A 24,225-nucleotide genomic window follows, 5' to 3' on the forward strand; every position below is an offset into this window, starting at 1 on the left:
GTAAGATAGTATTTGTTAAGTTAAAAGATTATGTTAGAAAGTGGAGAAAAAATTGTTCTCTCTGCCACGGATTTTACTTTTCTTAATATAAGTACGGATTACTATAAAAAATTATCACAGCAAGTCTACGATTTTTTGCCAAGTTTGAGGTACTACGAGGCACATCAGACATTTCAGTCGATACAATTTTTTTAATCACTTTACGTAACTTTGTTTCCAAGTTTAATAACAAAAGGGAGAAAATATAATCTTTAATTATATCACATAATCTGTGCAAAGACGAAGGAAAAAATCGCGGAAGCAAAACAAAGGGAAAAAACAAATTTAATTTCCAATTCACGTAATTTAAACGAAGGTCAAATGAAGGTCGCGGAAATATCGCGATTACGCTCGCACAGGGCGGCTCTCGGCGCGACGAGCCAGGACGAGACGAGATTCCACGCAATCTATCTTCGGATGCGCTGGTAGCGAAGAAAGAGGGCATAATTAAATTAAATTAAGCTCGGGACGAACTCTCGGCCTCCTTCCGTGACTTCCTTCCCGTCGTTCTCGCCGCCTACCGGCGGCGATAGTCGCTCGACACTACCTTTATTTGCAAGCAATTTGTGCTCTCGCGGATCGCGCGGCAAAAAATCCGAAAATAATGCTCGCGTATTAATCATACCCTCCTGCGTCTTCGTGACGGCTCTTCCTCCGCGAGGGGTCCTTTCGAGGGGTAGGAAGGGAGGACGCAGTCTCCTCCCTTTCCTCTTCGCCGATGTCCGCAAAAATGCGTTCCCGTTCGTTGCCAGTGCATAGCACCGCGCAATCACGTGCGAGAGCCCTTTGTGATGTGCGTGAGGATCTTCTCTCGGGCGGCCTCGCGCTGTCTGAAATCGAGTCCGAGGAAGCACTGCAGGACGCGTCAGCTCTTTAGCGCCTTTGCTAAATCCAGTCTTGACGACGAAATTTTTAATTCTATTGGAATTTGTAGTCGCAAGCGTAAATGTATGTAACGTCAGTTTTTCGATGTTATTATGTCCACGTTTGTGTGCTAAGGCTAAATTTTAGTATAAGTGTAGATCAACCCATTGCAAGTTGAGACACAATTAAAAAGTAATAAATTAGATCTCTTTAAATAAATACAATATATAAACATGCCGCTTGTATGTATGTGTCAAATTATCAAATATTTAAACGGAAAATAAAAAATAATAAACTGACAGTTTTTGCTCACTTTTTGCTCTTTATGCACTTTTAATTATCGGTGTTGTATGTTGCGACAAAATGTTTCCGTTGAATTCGATTCTATATACACAACATATATATATATAACAATAATCGAGCAATCTGCAATTTCGTGACCGCGTACTGCAGTAGAAACGAAAGCGCAATTAGCGTGATATCGTTATGACGCCGGCGAAGTGGTGGTTTTATAAGTACGTAATATCAGAAGGCGATTGCTAATTATCGTGAGGAGGATGAGATAAGCGGTTGCCGGCAGCCACAGCGAAAATGGAGTTTAAACGTCGCGTAATCTCGTGACCGCGAAAGCCTACTGTACGATTAAGCACGATATCGTATACTTAATTTCCCTAAACCTGACATTTCTTACTGCACTTTGCCGCAGCGTATTTGCTACCAATTAGTGTTATTAGTAATCGCAGCAGGAAAACTGGAAAGGCTATATTACGAGAACGATGTTAAACGATGATTTTGCAATTAGAATAATATTTCAGATAAAAACAGGTTTAATGTAAAATAAGGATTTATTTTTTATGAAATTGTTTAATTAGGTATAATGTCATATAACTATCTTAATAGTATATAAAATGAGTATTATTTTTTAATTTTCGTACAAAATGACAAAGAAAATGAAAGAAAAATCTGCAAAGTTTGTTTTACATTAAAAATATTTAAAAAATAAAAATTATAAAAAAAATTAATTAAGCCTAAATATTGTTAAAAGTATAAATTAAAATAAGTAAATACATTGCAAATAATTGCTTTAAAATGTTTAATCGATGTTTCACAAAACATTTAATACATGTCATTAACGTGTCAACATTAGATACATGCTTATTTACAATCGATCGCAAACACGTGCAAATATTGTGTTTACGTTACAATGTCGAGACAAGAGAAACGCAGGGAATTACTTCTTTGGCTTCTTCAGGGGTCCGAGACCGCTGTCGTACTCGGAGGTGTTAAGCATCCTCGCTTTCTTCAACAACCCCGTTCTTTGCCCGTCACCGTTCTGTTTTCTCCGCTCCTTTTGCGGCACCCCATCGGATCTAAATGCGAAAGAGAGAGGGAGAAAGTGAGAGAGAGAGAAAACGCACCCGGCGCGTACTTTAATTCTCTCGCATTAGGACTAACCCGCAATTTTCGGTAATTCGACGTAAACGACATGTGGTGAGGACAGAGCGCGATAATCGGAAATTGTGGAAAAAAAGAAGAAACGGACGCGTCAGAAAAAAGCGACGATATGCACCCGATATATACCGGGGGACCTCCACCAACTGCCGTACCAAATTTCGTGTTCGTCGCTTCGCGTTTTTGTCTATTGCTCCGCGTCACGCACGAAGTGCGCGTTTTATCTCGCTTTACAATGATGTCTCTCATTTAATCGGTATTTCACACACATACATTCTATTATTCATAATGATCGATGATGTTTTTTTTAACTGTATAAGGTATTTGTGCGTACAAAATATAAGAAATAAAAAGAAGTGAAAAATATTACATCGCTATCGGAATGAAATAGAAATATATAAAGTGAATTTAAGTTCAAAATAGATTAATTCTCAAAGTAATTTGGATAATTTAGTTCCACTAAGATAAGTAAAATTATTTTCGATTTTAACAGAGGTACGAAAATTAAATATATTCAATCAGATCTTAAATAGAATAAAAAAAGTACTGTTCTATTTTTCGCACATATATATAAAGATGAGATCAAGTTCAATATCCACTTAAAAATAGAATCCAATAATCAAATTTTATTTTCTAAAATTCGAATAATGCTCATAAGAAGTAATTGCAAAATAATCGAATCTAGAACAATTATATTCAAAATTTAGATCGAGCACTTGTAAAATTCTAGATACTCGCCCTGTTTCTCTATCGTAAAGAATCTAATTTGTTATAGGTAATACTCTAACGCTAAAATAAAAACAATACTTGCTATACAAATCTCTCATAAATATTAAAAGATTCGAACTTGATACCGATCTATGGTTTGTTTTTTTTATTGCTGTATTAATCAACTAGTGCAGGTTAAAGTAAACCAAAATATATTCGTCTCATTTTAACGTGTTGCACCAATGTGCATTAGTTCACCAGTGCAGCAATAAAGAACAAATCCTATTCATAGAGATTCCTAGAGAGTTCTCCTGTCCAGGTTCGAGTCTACTTGAGAGTAGACTCTTCTTTTTCTTCAAAGTAATCATACAGAGTTCGAAATCATAAAAACAAATTCGAATCTTGTAAGCTACTTAATCCCATCACTACACATGTGCAAGCTCAATTGGATATTGATTATTCCAACTGTACAAAGTGGTGATGCGCAAATTGATGACTCGAAATTTCGCTTCTGCAATGATCTTGCAAATGGATATTGCAAGAAGTGAACCCACAGGTATGCGGGTTCACATTCGCGGAACGCACTTGGGCAAAGATACGCACACAGACGCATAGGTAATCGCATCCATAGAGGCGTAACACCGCGGTCGTCTCTCGATCCATTGGACCGTCAGCTCAGTGCCCGCCTTTCACCCATTAAAACTGACTCGCTCTCTCCCTGTGCGGAGAGCACCAGTCGGTTGCCCGTCGTGTTCACCCAAAGCACGCCCATTCAAATCGCATTAAACACGTTAATGTGTAATGCCGGTCTTGGGGGGAAAGAGATTCGCCGCGCGTAACGCGAAAAAAAGGGCAGCGCAGCCTCGAGAGAGGAGACGCAGAGAAAGCGAGAGAGAGAGAGAGAAAGAGAGGGACAGAAATGAAGAAGAATATGGCAGGGAGTGCGCAGGCAAATGATCGTCGGAGAACACAGGAATTATAAAGCTCGGTAAAAACGCAGAAGGTGGTCCGCAAGTCGTGTGATGTAGACGACGTGATACATGAAGCAGAAAGCAAAGGGTTGTGGTGTAGAAATTAATAAGTACGACGCTGTGGTAGTTAGACCTGACTCTCTCGTTTGCAGTTGTGATAAAAGGAAGAGTAGCATATACTTTGTGGCGAGCGGCAAAATACCTTAACGCAATCACGCGATAAGACTGATGGTTTTTTTTTTTTTTAGATGTAATTTCGGCGAGTTCATATTTTAACACCGATATGTATATAAATGATATATAGATAGTTCCTATATATATTTATTAATAAATATAAAAAATGAAACAAAGTAAATAAAAATGCGAGAAACATTTCTGCGCGTTTAAAATTCAAACAATGAATAGAAGGCGAGAAAGAGGTTTTCGTTGAAAAAAATCAGGGCGCGCAAGAGGGTGCACACGAGCGAGAAGAAGCAAGCGCAGGTGAATAACAGTTCCAGGATTTCGTGAACGCGAGCGAGAAATGGGGGCAAAGAGAGGAGGGAGGCTTGTGCTTGTCTCATGGTTTCCGTAAATGGCGTAGCCACGGCCGGAAGTGGCGGTCGCATCAGTCTGTTTAATAGCCGTATTGTATAATTATGAACAATGGAGAGAGAGAGAGAGAGACACGGAGGGAGAAAGAGTGAGAAGCCTAGAGAAGGGCAGAAACCAGCAGAGTGCCATGTGAAATGCACACCGCTGAAGATAAGAGAGAGACAGATGGAGAGAGAGAGAGAGAGAGAGAGAGAAGGGAACAGAGTGAATGAGACACATTTGTCGCGAGCAAGCGAGACAATGCGTAGTTTAGTTGGAGTGAAATGGAGGATACACGGTCAGGGGAAACGCGCGCGGAGAACACAACGACGAGCACGACGAGAGCCGTATGGCTTATGGTCACCAGCCACCGTAGAACACGTCCGCCCGTTCGTTGTACATGACGGATGACACAGAGCGACAGTTTTGATGCGTCCGCCAACCTCTCTAGAAGCCGCACGAGCCATCCTACTCGCCATCATGTGCGTGCTTTACGTGATATGAGGAAGGGAGGAGGCAGAGTCACCAGGGCGATAGTTAACACGCTAAGCCACGCGTGAATCCGTCATTAATACCGTCACTCCGGAGACGATGGGCTCATGGGCTTTGCGATCGCGCGGTTCAAACGTTATCAGCTGAGCGCCAATAGACCTACCTGTTTGTGACGTGTCTCTCCCAAAATGGAAACATTGGGTTTGTTCTTTATTGCTGCACTGATGAACTAGTGTACATTGGTGCAGTAAGTTAGAGTGAAACAAAATATATTTATCTCATTTTAACTTGTTGCACTAATTCATCAGTGCAGCAATAAAGAACAAACCCATTGTTTGCCGCAACTATGAGTCGCTTCTAGGGTTTGCGCTTATTACGCAATAATTTAATATGGGAAATAAGCGAAAGCTTCTTTTTAAGAAAAGAAAACTTGATACTTACGGCTTGTGTAAGCGGTTGTCGTGTTTAGGTTTCGAACTTTCTTTCTCGCGTAGGTTCTTGTTGATTCCGCCGATTCGTTGCGGCGGATCCCTCAATGCGAAACTCTTGGCATAATGACCCAAATGAAGCTCTTTTCGATTGAATATCTCACGCATGTCACGTGGATAACTTGAGTAAAAACGGATCCATGAGGTGTACGCTATACGGTAGAAAATTATATAATGTGTAAAGTAAGACAATTATATATCTTTCCAATCACTCGTGCTGCAGATATAATAAAAGACATTCTAAAGTATAATTATCTCACAATAATTGTACTTACAGTATAAACGAATAAATATATCTTGTTATGTTTCAAATTTTAATTTTGATTGTCGCCGATTAGTCAGCACTAATAAATTTATTTTGAAAAATACGTAAATTTCTATTAAATAATATAGAATTTATTTATAAACTAAATGATTGATTTTTTCCTGAAAATGATAAAACTGAGATGCAACGCTTCAGTGTCAAAAGTCGAGACACTCGTCTCGTCTACGTTTAAAAGGACACGTGCAACTCGGATGTAATGATCAGTTACGTGTAGTGCGCCCTTATTAATCGCAGTTCCATTAAGTGGTTCCACGGGGGGTTGGACCGCGCCCGATTCCAACCTTGGGGTGTGTGCGCGCCCCGTAGCGGGCTATTAAGGGGCATTAACGGTAAAGGAGGGGTGGTCGAGTCAAGTGCTGCAGCTAATAGTCACCCTCGCGTCTCTTCTTAACGTCTCTTGCTTGTGTGCACGGGTGAGAAACCCGGGGGATCTCTGGTCCTGAGAGAACTCGACATGTGCACTGTCGACTGACACGGCCATGTTTCGTGCGAAAAATCTCTCGATCCTGGCAGGGCAAATTCCGAATTTGATCCCCGGCTGTTTATCGCGTATACAGATCGCCCAATTTCTGAATGTTTTATGAAATATGAACCGATATTAAACCAGTTATTTTATACAATTAAGAATTTATTATAATGAGTGATAGTAGATTAGAATCTGGACACATAAAGAGAAGAGAAGCAATCTTTTTTTATACAGTTACTTCTTCAGTATTAAATATTCTTGGACTTTGTCTTTATATCTATAAGATAACGTGGCATATATTTTTCACTTGATGACAGGGACTGAATAGATTTACAAAATTAGATATGAAATGGCTTAATAAAAGCCAGGCGCAGATATTAGGCGCATATTAACAAACTTGTTTTTCAAATATCCTCTAATTATTTTGAACGTTTCAGTCCTTTCTTTGGACCAAAATCTTCAGCAGATCGACTAAGTAAGTGCTTCTAATTTTCATAATTCAGTCTTATGTCTCGACGATTCTCGTCTTGATTTCCGTCTGCTTCCAATCTGAACTCCTCCCTTTCGTACATAAGAAACCCTGCTGAAGTCTTTCTTACGGCTTGGTGTCAGCGTTGGAAAGGGAGAAATGTTTTTCTCCATTTAACACATAAATCACACGTGGGGGCGGTGTCTAGCTGAGAAGTCGGGGCAACGGAGAGAACGAAGAGAGAAGGAGGAAGGGATGTAAGAGTGGAATAGCATTGTTCCTAAGTGATGTAACTGCGTCTTATTGTATTTGTATCCTGTATCGCATTGTTAAGAGTCTCTCGCCACAAAGCGTAAGTGGTTTTGGCGGAAGTCACATTCAGTGGTTGGATTGTGTCGGCCACCTCCCCCTGTGAAAGGCGCGCGAGCGATATACACTGAATTCGATCTAACTTGCGACGAGCACGGAAGATCAGCACCAAGACTATTGTGACAACAAAACTTACGTAAAATACTGTTCTTTTTAGTCAAAAAAATCCGCTATTTTCTGAGAAATTGGAAATTAAATAAAAAATGTTAAATATATAGTAAATCTAAAACGTCTCAAACTCATAAATGTGTATTAATGTCTTGATATATTACGTGTGATTAAATGTATCACCTGACTCAATTTTTATGCACACATTATTTCGATTAATACAAATAATCTCTTAAATAATTTGATCAAATCAAATGACATCTAACAACCTGAAATACAATAGTTAAGCTACGATATTTAAAAAAATATTTGCAGAGAATTACGATGAATGGAATATAGTGTCGAGCACCGACACGAGGCTCAAATCGTATATATGGAATGGAGTAGATGAATCCCTCAGGTTAGTGGCGAGGGTCGCAGCTAAAGGGGGTTCGTTCTATAGAGCTATACTTGCTATTGAAGGCTGTTCAGCTCTATTGGGGTGATAATGTTACGAATTAGCGAGATTTCCACTTCTCCGCTCGCGCATCGACCAGTCTCCGCATCGGTCACGAATAATATAAATTTCGGAATTGTTGCGAAGGATAGTGTTCACGTTATTTTTCACTGTATTTCTATTGCACGAGCGTTTTTATGAACTTAATTCCAATATTAAAGTCTATCTTTTATTTTACGACTCGTATAAAATATTATATACCATCGCTGACTTAAGTACAACTGATTTTTTCCCCGTTACTACCTATAAAGTACACGATCACACAAAAAATTAAGAAAATGCAAGTAAAAATGTAGTTAAATATCTGAAAAGTAATTTTGTAAAAAAAAAAAAGTATATCTCTTTAAAAAATTAAAGCATCTTAGAAAATACAAAATGCAATTTTTACTTTACTTTATCTTCTTAAAAAAAAAAAAATAAATAAATAAATAATATATGAAACATTTTTTAAAACATAAAAGTACCATTAAATATTTATGTAGTCACGTTTTTTACTTGTTAGAAAGAAGTGTTCTTCTTTTCAATTAATCTTTAATGTATAATTATTTTTGTCGATATATCTGAACAAATGCATGATAAACTGTGAAGACAAATAATCTCAATAGATGTATCGAGAGATGTGTCGACTAATTTGTTATTCACTTTCTATACTTTCCTCTTATTCGCCTCCCTCCTAACCTCGATCCCATGCGAAAAGTGCAATACCGGGGTCACGAGCGATGGCAGCAATTAATCTATCAATCACTAGCTACGTGCGGAGGAACGGTCAAGTGGTTAGCTGTGTAACGTCACTCAAATCTGGAATGGCTAAGCGCTCAAAAACCGTGGCTAACCTTCGTGTAAAGCCCCGGCTGATGCGGGACAATTTCGAAGCTCGAAAACCTCTTAGAAAGATTAATGGTCCCGAATTTCCTTTTTGGAATTGCTCGTCGCTCGTTCGCGCGGTTATCGCAATCGACGTAACACAGTCGTTAATGCACTTCCGCGAAAATAACCTTCAAGAATTGTTCACATTGCTTTTGTGCTTTTGTTATCGCCTTAACAAAAGATTAATTTTCTCAAGATTTTTCAAACGCGCGATAAAGAGAACCTTCATATTTATAAATGATATAGAGCTTCTGTTTTAGCTCTATACATGCTAAATATTTTCGAGAAATATTTTAAGAAACCAAGCAACAAGTTAATTGACGATATATTTATATAAAAGGAAGATTCATGTGGGGGAAAAAAGTCATCGTGAATATGAAAAGCTAATGCCTTCACTTCCGCAAGTATTAGGTCGAGTATAATGGATTTATTATTGCAGCAAATAAATTCCTCTCCGTAACGACCCTAATAGAGTAACCGTGGCATAGCAAACAGGATCATCCCTCCCCGTCGATAGACTATGTAAATATCCAAGTGGCGAACGAGGCAAATGTGAAGGGAGACAGAATAAGAGCCCTATAACGTGTATGCGTAGGGGTTGCTTGCTTTATATGCGAGTGGGGTGCCCGGCGGAATTGACTTAGTCTACCCTGAAGTCAGCTCGCTTTCGTTACAATCCAACTGCATCAAAGTAGATGTTCGCTCGTGTCTCGCAGCTCCTCATCAACACTTTGCCTCGCACGTTAGATTTAAGCTTTTACTACACGCACGCCTCTTAAAATATATACAATATATATATATTCATGTACAAATACAGTAGTACCTGACAATATCTGACTTATTACATCCAGTTTTACGCGTTTCCTCTGATAATAACTTAAGTTTATAAAAATTAAAGATTACAAAAACACTTTGTAACACTTACCTTTACATGCTTTCGCGCCAAGTTTCTTATCCTCCATAACTAAAGTTTCAAAATCGTTTTGGAGAGCGACAGCCGTCGCTTGTACGGAGTTGTGCTTGGAAAGAGGTCCCAGCAGTTTGTCCAAGACATCGTTCATATCTTGCTGCTTGATTCTAATGCGCCTTGACTCAAGCATCCGCACAAACTCGATTTCCGAGGGCGTCAGAAAGATTGTCGCCGCGCCGGAAGATCCTGCGCGCGCTGTTCTACCGATTCGATGAACATAATCCCTAGCCGAAATTGGCCCCGTATACTGAACGACGCAATCTACCTTCGGCATATCTAATCCTCGTGCTGCGACATCCTGAATAATTGGAAAGAAATATATCTTACATAATCCTGGATGAATTGCATGCGAAATATCTTCCAAGAATCTTCATTCAACTTATACGAGATAAAAAAACGAAACCCTAATAATAAAATTTGCTTGATTTTCGAAGACATTTTATGATCAATCTTTATTCCAAACAGAGACATTTCGGAGCTTAAGATTACTTTTTTAATAGAATTAAATTTGATTTTAAAAGTGACAATTTCTAATAATTCCATTTATATATTACTCATCCTTAAATTATATTTCACAATAAAAGAATATCTTCAAGGATCTCTTCTAGATTAGAGGAGTGTGTCAAACTTGATATTGAATAATTTAAGCAAGATTCGAGAACCTTGTCATTGCGACGCTACAATTTTGCCGGAACAATATCTCCTCGGCACCTTATCCCGCTTTAATATTGAGAAGTGCTTCATTCCACGAACAAGAGCGACGAGTTTGCGCGACCTGCTGGTACAAATGTCTTACAAACCGCGGTGATTTCTCGTTTTGTGGCGACGTGAATGCACAGCGTGAGTGCCCGCTGGGAGACCCCAAACGGCGAACGTTTGAGCACGGCCCTGATTTCCTGCGTTCGGCTAGCTGATGATTTACCACGGCGAAAGTACTACACCGAGTCTCTCTTTCTCTCTCGATGGGCCTCGAGGACTAAACCCAGACCATCAGTAGGGCCCCAGTAGGGGGCGTCGCGGTACCCCGGAATTCTTTCGCGGCACGATACGGACATATCCGTGTATTCTTATTACATCTTTTCCTGCTATTAATTCAACACACGTCGACGATGGCGCGATCCGGGCGCCAGCTTGAAGGAATAGGAAGAAAGAAGCCTCTATATACGCGGCTTCTCTCGAAATAAATATCTCAGAACGGATATATTCCGTCTAACTCGACCTGTGATTCCGTTATACTTTATATCGTTTAATGAACGTCGATGAAATGTCGACGATTCTTAGCTATTCATTTTGTGTGATTAAGAAAAAATTTAAATAAAGGTAGAATAACTCTACTAAAATACAATCGATACTCTTAGAAAATTAAAATGTGCATTTTATTATATATTTATATAATTTTTCAATGTTTTAACATTAATCTAAAACGCAATTTTGAATTATCTAGGGGCAACGATTTTATACAAAATGTTCAATTTTAATCCACTACCTTTGAAAACTTTTTTATTTTTGATTGCATAATAAAATGTTTCAAACAAAAATTGTTTGATTTGAAGGGGGACGCAATGATGGTTCTGACATTTTTCTGAAGAGCGCTTTTCATTTGAAAGTTAAATTGAACTATTATAATTTTTTTTATATAAATATATATTTCTAGTAATTTTCAGCATAAAAAGTTATAAGGATTGATAAAGTTATAAAATAGTCATTGTCAAAAATAAAAAAGTTTTTGGAGAGAATCGGTTAAAATTGCACACCCTATTACATAAAAGATTATCAATTTTAATCTATAAATCAATATAGCTTGAAAATGAATTTAAATCAAAAGAAAATTGAAACACAGATGTTGAAGAAAATCAAAGAAGTCATTAAAATATCGCAGAAAAAAAAATTCGACGTGTGGAGGAGTCTTGGATACCTTATTAGATACCAAAGAAAAAAATATCGAATAATTTATACAATTCATTCAAATAATTTTACTCAGCTACAAAAAATGAAATAAAAAACTCCTACGTAGAGTTGGACTTCGTCAAGGAATATTTCATCGATACATACCTTCTTCGACGCCAATCATCCTGTAATCGATGCTCGCAATCGTAGCAAGCGCACTTAGCGCATTAAAACGATACAAGCCACCGGTCTCGCCGTAAAGAGAGAGAAAGAGAGAACGCGGCGCCGAAGAGCGATCGATGGCGGGGCGATTAAGACAAACGATCGTTTAAAGAAAGGGACCGAGGATCGGCGGGATGCAGGATCGAGAACTGATCGGCCGTTCAAAACATCTCACTCGAGCCATAGATCACACCGGTGGATCCGGGATCCAGCGCCGGCCGAGAGCCGCGGATGCTCCTCCTTCGTCGTGGCTTTTCAACGTGGAAATTAATAACGCCGCCGTAAAACCTACGTGTGGTAGCAACCCCGCTAAAACGTGGGCGGCTGCCAGATCGCGAGCATTCCGCGGAGTTCAACATTAAGTTAAATATGCCCGACATTACTCTCTAAGTGCGCGATAAAATATTCTCTTCTTGTTTTCCTCTTGCTTGTATATACCGATGTTGAAAGTGTCGATATACGTTCTACTATGAACAGGGGATTCATTGGTTTGGGGGATAATCAAAATTAAAAATCTAAAATGAAAATTATATTTCGAATAAAAATAGTGATTTGATATTTATTTCTAGTACGCGAAAGAGCTGCTATGGAAACTCGAAGTGTCCCTTTCGGAACAATATTCCGGCAGTGTATCAAGCAAAATTCATGCCGCGTGCACAATTTTTCAGTTCCAACAAAGAATTAATTTTCTACTACTTACTATATTTAATTAAATAATTAATTAAATTCGACGACTTTGAACCTTCTATAAGGTTCAAAGTCGAAAAGAAGTATAGTAATAAATAATGATAGTGAGAGAGAAAGAAACAATGTGTAAATAAGATACTTAAGCGTTCTTTATAAGAATGAATAACCATACGGCATTGAAGATGGTTTAATCTACAACATCAGCATAACGCAATTATAAAGAAAATCGTGCAAAAAAGCCGCATATAAAAAATAAAATTAGCAGGAAAGATGTTCCTCATTAAGATAATAAGCATCAGAGCGTGTTATATAACATCTAGTCTAGATCATCATAAAATGGGTGCACGGATTTTCAAATGTTTTTCTTTACATTCACGCACTTCTAAAGAATAAGCGAGTATAAATATATTCGACCGTAGCATTAATCCTTCCGTCTTTTAATTGCCTTACTTTGCTATATAATTTCTTTATTCTAAGTTTTTAACATGTTCATAAAAATTATGACGTGATACGAAAAAAGCCCAAGAATGAATAAAATTGAAAAAGTATAGGTATAGCTTGCAAGAAGTCGTTCAAAGTTTGGCGCAAACAACTTTATATTCAATTTTATAAATTTTGGTTTCTTTTTATTTTGCGCTACTCGAATTTCTCGACGCGATTTGAATGAACGTTAATTAATTCTAACGTGTGTATAGGGTGATAATAAAATATAACAGAAAAAAAAGGATCTACGCAATTTCTTCGTCAAACTGATTACTGAAAAAGATCGCCTGACGAGAAGGAATTAATTTCCACGGCGTGTAAAGATTGCTACTTGTTCGCGTGATGTGGACAATATTCGCAAAATTTGTCATCGAGATTTAATCGTTTTTTTTCCTTTATGCGTTCCGCTCGCGATTAGAGTTCCACAGGGTAGAAAAAAAAAACAGAAAAATTTTGGAAAAAATTTTTTTTCGGTTTTTTCCGATAAATTTTTAGTTTAATGTATTATGTCTTAGCAAGATGTTATCTTTGTAGTTAAGTCCAGCGGATTAGATTATTGTAGAGACTATCATTATTCTGAGAATAATTAGTTAAAGGTAAAAATACGTAATTATAACATGTGTAAAACAGAACAGACTAACAATAAGAAGTTAATTTCAACCATAGTAAAAATATTACTTGAAATAAAATAAATAAGAGAGAAACAATACTTGTCACAAATTTTGAAAATACATATGCATTACATATATTTGTTACTACAATCAAAAATGTGTTTTTTTTTTTTCGGGAAAAAACCGATTTTTTCCATAATTTTTTTCACAAAATATATTTTCCCGTTTTTCTAGAACTTCTATACTCGCGATACTTTCGAACACATAAAAGCACTACAAGAGTATATTTCACGGTAAAATCTAAATTAGTGGATAAGAAAAGAGTAATAAGATCATCGCGTTTTATTTTCGACAATCCCCGTGACAGAAGTCCCTCCCCACAATACGAAATCGATCGCTTTCACCGGTAATTACGACAGTTAAAGCAGTCGCCGAGAGTTCAATGCGAATCAGAAAGTTGCTCTGTTATTCGACGTCAGATTAATTCGGCCGATGTAATACGGATGTAATTAGCGAGACGGGGAAAGAAAGTTATCCATTACTTGGCGAACATTATAGCGTCATGATTAATTATGCCGTTCACAGAATGCAATTAGCGAAACAAGCGCTTCTATGAATATATTATAAATATATTTTAAACCGTATTAAAAATCGAGTAAAAAATGTATATAATATCCTTTCACTCTGGTGGACATTTTGTTGACGGCACGATATTTGTTTCGTAAGAAAATTAGCAACCGCTTATAGATATATAATTAATGTGTTATACATTATAAAGTTTGAATTGCTAAACGATTTCTTTAGAAAGCGAAGAAAGCACAGAACGGATGATCATAATTATACTCATTACTAAAGCCTCATGCACCGGTATAATTTTTAACCTCTGAACGCAGCGTGGGTCCAGAGGTATTTAATTTCCTTTCGAAAGAATAAGTCATGGAGAGTGTGTGTAATTTACAGCTTAGAGAGTGCTGACAGATATCCTCGACTTTTCTTTTATTTTAATATATGGTATACTCTCTCCTTACTTTTTAATGCTCTTTTAAAATTATATATAATTTTATGTAATTTTATATATATATATATATTTTTTTTTTTATATTATTTTATATTAATTTAAATTAATGTTTTATATTTATTTTATATAGTTTTTAATTTTATTTAATATATTGATACCTCTGAAGTAAAGCATTTTAATAATATGCAATATATGTATTTTAATAGTAAAAGAATTTTAAATATTTATGGAGATTTTTTTAATTAAAGGAATAAGGAAGATTTATATCTACATATCTCAGATAAAGAATCTTTCGACGTGTACTATACATATATCTATTAAAAGAGTAAACAAGTTATAAATTAACATATTTAAAAGTGCAATCAAAAACATGAATATGAAATTTCAGGATATTTATTAAACGACACTTAATGTTTATTTTTATTCACTTTTAATATATTAATTTAATATGTATTAATTCAGTTTTTATAAATTCCTACTTTCTCTGTATAAATTTTTATATTTTATATTATTTTTTTAAATTCTTATTTTTGTATTTCTATTTTTGTTTACACGGTTACTGAAGATAGTCCAAAGGACGAAATATTTTAAAAACTAATAAATTCATTAATTAATAAATTAATAAAATTTTTTTATGAGTTTTTTTTTACCAGCGCCTATATTTCGCGTTTGCCTTCTTATTTGTCTTTTTTATCGATTCAAAAGAATAAAGAAAATCAAAACGTTCGCAAAAATTTTGTGAACATTTTCAAAGTAATTTTTAGTAATTTTAAAATATGACTCACCGTGCACAGTAGTACGCCACTCTTCGTTTGACTGAAAGTTTTGAAGACCTCCGTCCTTTCCTTCTGCGTCATATTACCGTGTAGTTTAAAGAATTCTACATCAACCAGCGGATCAGAGTCTTCGTCATCGTCATCTACTGGTTTCGTAAGGACAGAAGACAAAATTTCGGTATGATAGTCCACCATATCTTGGGTGGCCATAAAGATTACTATTTTATGTTGCCCAGGAGTCTAAGATAAAACACCAAAAAAATATACAAAGTTATAGTCTACATAAATCGTGAAATTGCATTACTTTTTTTTTTAAATAAAAACCAAAAATAGTTCCTTACCTGACATCTACTGACGATGTAAGCGCTCAAAGTGACCATTCTTAATTTAGGTGGAGTGACTATGTAACTCTGAATTACGCTTTGTGGAACTATCAGATCTTCATTGATCTCGCTGGTATCTCCCCCGCTCGTTACTAAATTCTCTTTAGCCGCGTCGACGAAAATCGGATTCTGCATCGTGAGACCCGCCAATTTTTCAACAGCTTGCGTCAAAGTCGCGGACAATAAAATTGTCTGTCTTCTTGGTTGATTACAATCTCGCTCAACTTTTTGAATATTTTCCGCTTTCGAATCAGACTCTTCTTTTGTATTTAAATATTCTGTATCTTTTTTTCTTTTCTTCAATGAAACTTCTGTTTCTTCCGTAACTTGATTTTCATTATCACTGTCATCACTTGAAAAATACATACGTTTCACTTTATCACTATCAGTGTGACTTTCTTCCATTTTATTAAAAGATTTTATATCATCTTCTTTATCAGTTGAAATATTTTTAATATTTTGTTTTAATATTTTCATAGCGTCATATCCTAAGTCGGATTTTATATCATCTTCTTTATCAGTTGAAATATTTTTAATATTTTGTTTTAATATGTTCATAGCGTCATATCCTAAGTCGGAGCTCGATATTTTCAAAGCACTTACTATCCTAAATTATATAATATATGTCATGTATTAATTATTAATTATATATACTATTATTATATTCTCTTATTGTTAATGAATCAAACAGTAATTAAATAATTTAGATTAAAATATGATAATCTATTTTTTTTTTAGTTGAAAAAAAAACCTACTCAGAAATATCCTTTTCGTATCCCATATCAAGCATTCTATCAGCTTCATCTAATACGAAATATTTAACTTCATTTAATCTCAATGCCTTTGTGTGCCTTATATGATCTAATAATCTACCAGGAGTAGTTATTAATATATTACATCCCTTACGTAATCGAGCTTTTTCTGCTTTTCTCTTTTCTCCACCAATTATATAACCTGGTACAATCCATGTAAAAGGCTAAAATTGTTTATAACATAGTTTTAATATACACATGCAAGTATTATTATAAAAAAAAGTATATTTATATAAATCTAACTCACTTTAACCAGTTTTATAAAACATTCATATGTTTGCAAAGCCAATTCTCTTGTCGGTACAACTACAAGAGCCGATAAGCCACTGTTTCTACTTAATTTTGGTCTAATTTTGTGTAACAGTTCAACAATAGGTAAAGCATATGCTAACGTTTTTCCAGATCCTGTCTGAGATCTGATTAAAACATCCCTAGCTGAAAATATCTCAGGAATTGCTTTTTGCTGAACCGTTGTCATTTTTGTTATATGCATATTTTGTTCTAAATTTGAGATCTGTCAGAAAAAAATTACTACTGTAATATTTAATATGAACATTTTGATTTGAAACATTGACTGAATATAAACACTATACCATAAATGAATGAACATCAAGATCTGCAAAAGTAATCTCTGTAAAAACTGGTTCGTCTACAGGTTTTACAGATCTCTGCCCTATGGTTGGTACATCGGGGTTATTGCCAAATAAGGAAGAGATTTTTCCACCAGTTTTAGGCATTAGTTTTGGAATCTTGTTTGATTCCCTGTAATTATTTACATTCTTTCTTTTATGTTTCTTTTCATTTTTCTTATTTGAGATCTCTATCGTTTCTGTTGTTTCCAAGGTAGATTTCTCAGGTATTATTTTAGACTTATTATTTAATTTATTATCTTTATCAATGTCGTGTGTTTTAGACACATTCTTTAATTGACTTCCAAATATATCAGAGAGTGATTTCTTCTGTTCAATCAGAGTATCTCTCTTTCTTGCTAACAGTGTCTCACCAATATTTTGTTTTGTTACCTTCGCAAAGGATATTGTCTGTTCATTTGTACTATCAGCATTTGCTTTGTTAGATTTCAAATTCTTTTGATCTGTCAAATTTGATTGTTTAATCTTTTCTGATACTGCACCTTCCTTTTTCACTGTTACGTCTTTAACTCTAGATAAAATCTGAGGCTGAGCATTTGGAGTAACAGCGTTGGCTTTTTTCAATTTTTTGGCAAAGATAGCTGATAATGATTTCTGTTTAATTCTTTTCTTAGGATCTGTTTGCACATTTACATTTTTTGATTCCTTATTAATCACAACTATATCTTTCTTGGCTAAAGATTGATTTTTCAATCTTTTAATTGAGGTTTTCGTAAACTGTGTTTCCTTCACTTTATTCTATGCACAAACATTTATCGATATTAATTTATCTTTCTATTTTTAATATATCTTTACTCAATTACTATGTATTAATTGTAAAATTTGTGACAATTTTGACATATATTTCGTACACATGTGCACGTGTTAATATCTTAAAATAATCCTAACCTAAGTACTTACATTTCTGGTTGAGAAAACTGGCTCCGTTGTTATATTCAAAGAAATATCCATGTCTTGAATTGCCATGATGTGTACAAAATAACTGGTTTATTAGTAAAACACTTTTTTTACACCACAACGGTTAATAAAAAATACGGCACGTAAATTTAAACACACTTACAGAGCAAGCACATGAAGAACATGTGGCAAGCTGCGAGGATGTGCGCATGCGTGAATTAACTGAGATTCTACATTATACATACACGGCATAACAATATAAGTTTAAACAAGTGATTTTTTCACATTTTTTTATATTACTAAAGAAAAATTTTTTTCTTTAAATTATTTTTTAATTATTTCTTCTTTTATTATTTTCCCTATATATATACAAAAGTAATACAAAAATATATATGAAACATATTTATTATTTCTCATTTTTTTAAATTTTACTTTTTCTAAAAAAAAAAAAATTTTTAAATAACTTTTAAATTATTTTTCTAATATTAGAAAATTTATACTTTATATTATTGTGTACAAGCTTGGTACATAATAAAAAAATATATTTTTATTATGGCGAGACATAATAAAAATTGGATGCGAATTTTTATTATGTCTCGACATAATTTTAATTCATCGAATTTTTATTATGTCCCGCATTAATTTTAATTCATCGAATTTTTATTACGTCTCAACATAATTTTTTTCATCGAATTTTTATTATGTCGAGGCATAATTTTAATACATCGAATTTTTATTTTGTCAAGACATAATTTTAATTCATCGAATTTTTATTATGCCGAGATATATAATAAAAATTGGATCAATTAAAATTATGTCGAGACATAATAAAAATTTGCTAAATTAAAATTATGTCGAGACACAATACAAATTCGGTTAATTAAAATTATGTCAAGACGTGATAAAAATTCGATGAATTAAAATTATGTCTCGACAAAATAAATATTCGATGTATTAAAATTATGCCACGACATAATGAAAATTCGATGAAATAAAATTATGTCTCAACATAATAAAAATTCGATGAATTAAAATTATGTCGAGACATAATAAAAATTGGATGCAAATTTTTATTATGTCTCGACATAATTTTAATTCATCAAATTTTTATTACGTCTCGACATAATTTTAATTTAGCGAATTTTTAAATAAAAATTCGCATGCAATTTTTATTATGTCTCGACATAATAAAAATTGGATAAATTAAAATTATGTCAAGACATAATAAAAATTGGATAAATTAAAATTATGTCAAGATATAATAAAAATTTATGAATTAAAATTATGTGAAGACATAATAAGAATTCGGTGAATTAAAATTATGTCAAGACATAATACAAATTCGGTGAATTAAAATTATGTCGAGACGTAATAAAAATTCGATGAATTAAAATTATGTCACGGCATAATAAAAATTCGATGAATTAAAATTATGCCGAGAAATAATAAAAATTCGATAAATTAAAATTATATCGGGACATAATAAAAATTAGGAATTATTTTTATACCCAGATATAATTTTAATTCATCGAATTTTTATTAGAGATAAAATTGCCCATTTATAACTACAAATATAAAATTGGTTAAAATCCAATTTTTATAACAAAAAGTGAGTACATAATTAAACTTTATTTTTATCCAAATGTATGAAATGTCTCTGTTAAAAAAACATGCGCGCGTGATAAAGCATCAATATGCGGACAAACTTGATTATCATTATTATACGATAGTAGTGAATCATTAACGCGTCTTCGCTTTGAAACAGCCAAGGTAAACGCGCGCGTGTCGCCCCGTTAAAGAATCGTAGACCTTCGTCTTAGCAGCAGTCACACCGGAACACATTGCTCGACACTGAAACAAATGTTCGTCTCTCAAGTTTGACAGTTATTACTATCGGCGAGGATATTCCGATTACGCGGAGTCAATTTTGAAGATCGTTCGCTCTTCGCGCGTGTGTATGTTTATCTCCAGTCATGTGTGTTTACATTTTTTCCGATGTATCATCGTGCAAGTGTTGTCTGGCAAGGTAATATCATGAGAAGAATGTTGGGTCGCGCTGGATAGAATCGGGCATTTCATGTCCGCATTTCGAGACAGCGATCTCGTTTGATCTTCTCGTCCAGATAAAAGATTCTCATTTTTGCGATGATCGCTAACAAAGTCTGCTGCATCAGCGTGTCGTTGGCGGCGAGGATAGTCGGGGCGTATACGATGGTGAGTCTAGGATTTTTCATCTGGCGCATTTCCATTTTGGAGCTAAGTACACGTCCGACATTTGCACATTGCATTAATATTGAATGTGGGAAATAAAAGTGTTCTTGAATTTTATATTTATCATATATAAACACAGTGTGAGTAAAGTGAAGTATTGGAAAAATATTTTTAACGTTGACGAACATTTACAATATTATTCGTTTGATATTCGGAATTTACAATATCGTAGTATTCTAGTATAATTTTCTAAACATAAAAGTTCTATTTTACGATAAAAAATTTTGATATTTTTTGAAATTAAGATGAGTATATTAATTATATATTTAATTATACATATTAAATTAATTGCTTTCCCTCTTCCTTATTTCTCTCTTGAGGAATAAATAAAGTCCACAATCTATGGAATTTTAGTAGTACTATAGTTCGATTATTTGAATATAGAGATGCGCATAATATTTATTTCATTTTTGAGGCTAAGGACACTAAATTCAATTTGTACATTGCGATAATATTTTGAATGCAGTCGTAAGAAGACGGCGTGTTAAAATAAGTATTCTTGGAGAACGTGCGAATTCTATATTTATCATATAAATACGGTACACGAGTGAAGTCATTCGAAAAATATTTTCGCGTTGATAATCATTTATTTAGAATTCACAATCGCGCGCCACTCTTCAATACATATATATATATATATATATATATATATATATATATATATAAAAGTTAATATTCCAAGTGATATATATATATATATATATATATATATATATTACTTGGAATATTAACTTTCTAAACTATATTATTTTATGATGAAAACAATTTTAATATTTTTTAAAATTAAGTACATCTAATTTATATAGGTATAAGTTATATCAATTACTTCTTCTTCCTCTCCTTTAAGAAATAAACAAAATTTACAACGATTTATAAATTTATCAGTGCGCATATTAAAATTTGAAAATTTATATCTTACATTGTCACTTTTCGTTTATTTATCTCTCGCCATTAGTCCATCTCAATTCTAATGATAAACGTGTTGGTAAGCAACTTCTTCTCGAGGATTGATGATGAAGAATTCTTCGAAACCGCCAAGACCTGGGCAATACTGGGATTAAATTGGATGCAAGCTTTTCGATACTCGGAACTGATAAACAGAGGTAAAATCTCAAATAGAAATGCTTGCTTGAATCACTCTCTTTCTCAAAAGAACAATAACGTAACGTGCGTCGTATATGTTTCAGTCCAAACAGCCATGGTGTTCTTCCTGATATATAGCGTTCTGTATCTATTTGCCAGTGCGTATCTTGCTTTAGGATCGATTTCGGTGAGTGTCTCGAAATGTCATAGATTTCTAATTAACTTTAATTAACTTCTAATTATCTCTAATTAACCTTTTACAACTTAATGAGAAAGTACATAAACATTTCATATACATGACATTACTCCAAAGTTAACAAATAATCAAAGAGAGAAGAAAGACTTAGGAAATAAAACTTAATTTCGCTATAAAGTATTAATTTTCTATAAATTATTAGATAAATATAATTCGTAAATAATTCTCTGCAGAAAAATCTTTGACTTTTTAAATCTCTTTTTTTTTATTTTAAAAATATTTGACAGTAAAGAATTTTTTACGTACTTTTTGTACAAATGTAGTGTACATGTACGATTTTCATTATTTCCCTCTCGTGAGAAAGGTCACGAGTAGCGACATTCGTTGATCGAATATAAATTCGTCAAACGCTCTTTATCCGCAAGATGTATATTTCGAGCACGTAACAGCCTTGGTCTCAACACACTAACAACTACGCTAACTTCCGTGTACGTTCACAGAGAAGACATAAATGCGCCGTGCCTTGGATGTATTTGCAAATGATTAACATAATAGATCAGACCATAGCGCTAATTGGTTATCTAATACGTGATCGAGAGGACACTGCTTTAGTTAAATCTATGACGTGCAGTATCTATTTAAGTAAGTACAACAATTTCTAATCTTTGTTCAAACTGTAAAAAGATTCAAGATAAAACAAAATTATTCTTGTAAATTTTATACTTATTGCAAATAAATATATATAAATAGATCGCTTTTAACTAGACTTATTTTTGAAATAAATTTAAGATAAAATTATTTAATTTATACAATGTATATCACGTATAAATACATAAAATAAAAATATTTAACAAAAAGAGTATTATACTAATTATAAATCGAAGAATTATTATAATTTACAGAATCTTTCATAAACCAACTTCTGATTTTATAAAGCGTTCTGAATATTAACACAATATTTTATGTAGAGAGAGATAATACGTTTGACAATCATTTCAGTTTGGAACGTCTATTTGTGGACGATTGTGCAAGTCGCTCGCAAACAGTGGTACGAGGAACAGCAGAATCACGTGGAGTGCGAACTAAGAGAATCAGATCCGGATCCTCCATCATCATCCACGAATGGCAGCAACTTGAAGTCGCCGTCCTTCCTCTCGCAAAATTTTTTTATATTAGAACCGTCGACAATTCTGCCTAAAGAAGAGTCTTATTGTTAGAACTGTGGATAATTCTTAAAGGATTCTGACAAAACTGCACGAAGAAATTGTCAGAACTTATAGGAGGATGTTTGAAGAACAAATCCGTGAAATGGAGAAGCTAGAAGCTAGAAGAGGTCTCCTTTGTCACGTTATATTCGACATCGTTATTTGACTACAACTTAAGACTGTTTGCTTTTTATATTTAGCATCTTCATTTTCTAGACATAAACTTACTAACTTTCTTACAAATTGAAAAAGTCGACAATTAATAAATGTCCATCATAGACACAAGCTTCGAATTAATAAAATTTTTGTCTACGAATTTCGCAAAATTACGTTGTTTGACAAAATTTATTATTTTGTGACATCTAGTAGCTGTGATTACGATAGTTTGCTATGATGATTATTGACAAAATAAAAGTTTATTATAAAAACATATAGATAAATGAAATTAAATTCAAATTTAATTAAATCAATGAGAGATATTGGCATAGAGAAACATTTTTAATGTATAAAAAATATAATATTTTTAATCGAATTAATTTTAACTCATTTATTCGTAAGCTTTCACATAATATGTATTTCTGAGAATTTATAAGATGTTAAGACTATTTATTGATTCCCTTTACCTAATGGAATATTCGAGATACTAAACTTCGCTACTTCGGAAGGGAGATTTATAATAATGCGGAGAGTAAAACTTGACATAAATCAGTCGGAAGATGCGACTAATAGAGTGTATCAAACGCGCCCTCGACGAAGTGTGCTTGCATAGAAAATATGAGAAACGGCCGCGTTTTACGTCGAAATACTTTTAAATTTCGGATTCGGATTCGGATCGCACGCAAGCATATTCGCTATATATATAGGGTAGATCGTCTCTTTGGATAGAGAAGTCGATTTGTCCGAGAATAGCTTCAACTATTCAACAATATTCTTGAGAATAGTGATCGAGCATACAATAGATGATGGGGAGGAAGACTCTCGATTCAATTTATTGTGGATGTTTTGTCGTATTGATTTTGTATAATATATTCGTATATTATATATTTATGCATAGATGTAAAATCAAATAATGGTACATGTGCTATTACATACTGACAATACTTTATTCATTTCAATATTTCGTTATATCAAAAATAAGTATTTTCTTTTCTGTTTATTTTACATATTTTTAAATAAAAGTTTATTTCTAGAATCTTTTAAATTTCTTTTCCCTTTTTATCCAAATATATATAGAAATTCATGTTAAACCATCGTAATTGAATGTTAAAATTTTATTAAAAATTATTTAATAATAAATTAATATAAATTTTTAACTTAATAGAAATTAAATTTTAAAATTAATTAGAAATATTTATACAGCGTACACTTTTATTTAAATATATTTTCA

At 33.8% G+C, this 24,225-nt stretch overlaps 2 protein-coding genes across 2 annotated transcripts; one reads left to right on the forward strand and one right to left on the reverse strand.

Moving 5' to 3' along the window:
- Positions 1–1,979: 1,979 nt before the first annotated feature.
- Positions 1,980–18,295, reverse strand: LOC114937110 (ATP-dependent DNA helicase DDX31). Its single transcript, XM_029310512.2, has 9 exons — positions 18,087–18,295; positions 17,130–17,924; positions 16,784–17,050; positions 16,480–16,700; positions 15,683–16,331; positions 15,351–15,581; positions 9,613–9,955; positions 5,541–5,739; positions 1,980–2,273 (listed from the first exon to the last, which is right to left on the reverse strand). The coding sequence occupies exons 1-9, from the start codon at positions 18,150–18,152 to the stop codon at positions 2,135–2,137; spliced, it is 2,910 nt and encodes a 969-aa protein (XP_029166345.2). The 5' UTR covers positions 18,153–18,295; the 3' UTR covers positions 1,980–2,134.
- A 1,578-nt stretch (positions 18,296–19,873) lies between these two features.
- LOC114937098 (uncharacterized) lies at positions 19,874–23,370 on the forward strand. The gene is made up of 5 exons (XM_029310499.2): positions 19,874–20,297; positions 21,310–21,457; positions 21,542–21,624; positions 22,134–22,275; positions 22,633–23,370. Exons 1-5 carry the CDS (start codon positions 20,229–20,231, stop codon positions 22,848–22,850), a joined length of 660 nt encoding a protein of 219 aa, XP_029166332.1. The 5' UTR covers positions 19,874–20,228; the 3' UTR covers positions 22,851–23,370.
- The last annotated feature ends 855 nt before the right edge of the window (positions 23,371–24,225 follow it).

Source organism: Nylanderia fulva, unplaced genomic scaffold (assembly GCF_048542155.1).
Source record: "Nylanderia fulva isolate GAGA-0341 unplaced genomic scaffold, ASM4854215v1 Scaffold2, whole genome shotgun sequence".
In the NCBI taxonomy this organism is placed as follows: Eukaryota; Metazoa; Arthropoda; class Insecta; order Hymenoptera; family Formicidae; genus Nylanderia; species Nylanderia fulva.

Excerpts from the sequence above, each read along its gene's own strand:
- LOC114937110 (XM_029310512.2), bottom strand. The coding sequence starts at position 18,152 with ATGGCAATTCAAGACATGGATATTTCTTTGAATATAACAACGGAGCCA. Across the intron at positions 17,925-18,086 it reads CAGTTTTCTCAACCAGAAAT|AATAAAGTGAAGGAAACACA; the intron begins GTAAGTACTTAG and ends GTTTGTGCATAG. Across the intron at positions 5,740-9,612 it reads TGGCGCGAAAGCATGTAAAG|CGTACACCTCATGGATCCGT; the intron begins GTAAGTGTTACA and ends TCTACCGTATAG.
- LOC114937098 (XM_029310499.2), top strand. The coding sequence starts at position 20,229 with ATGATCGCTAACAAAGTCTGCTGCATCAGCGTGTCGTTGGCGGCGAGG. Across the intron at positions 21,458-21,541 it reads CTCGGAACTGATAAACAGAG|TCCAAACAGCCATGGTGTTC; the intron begins GTAAAATCTCAA and ends TATATGTTTCAG. Across the intron at positions 21,625-22,133 it reads TTGCTTTAGGATCGATTTCG|AGAAGACATAAATGCGCCGT; the intron begins GTGAGTGTCTCG and ends GTACGTTCACAG.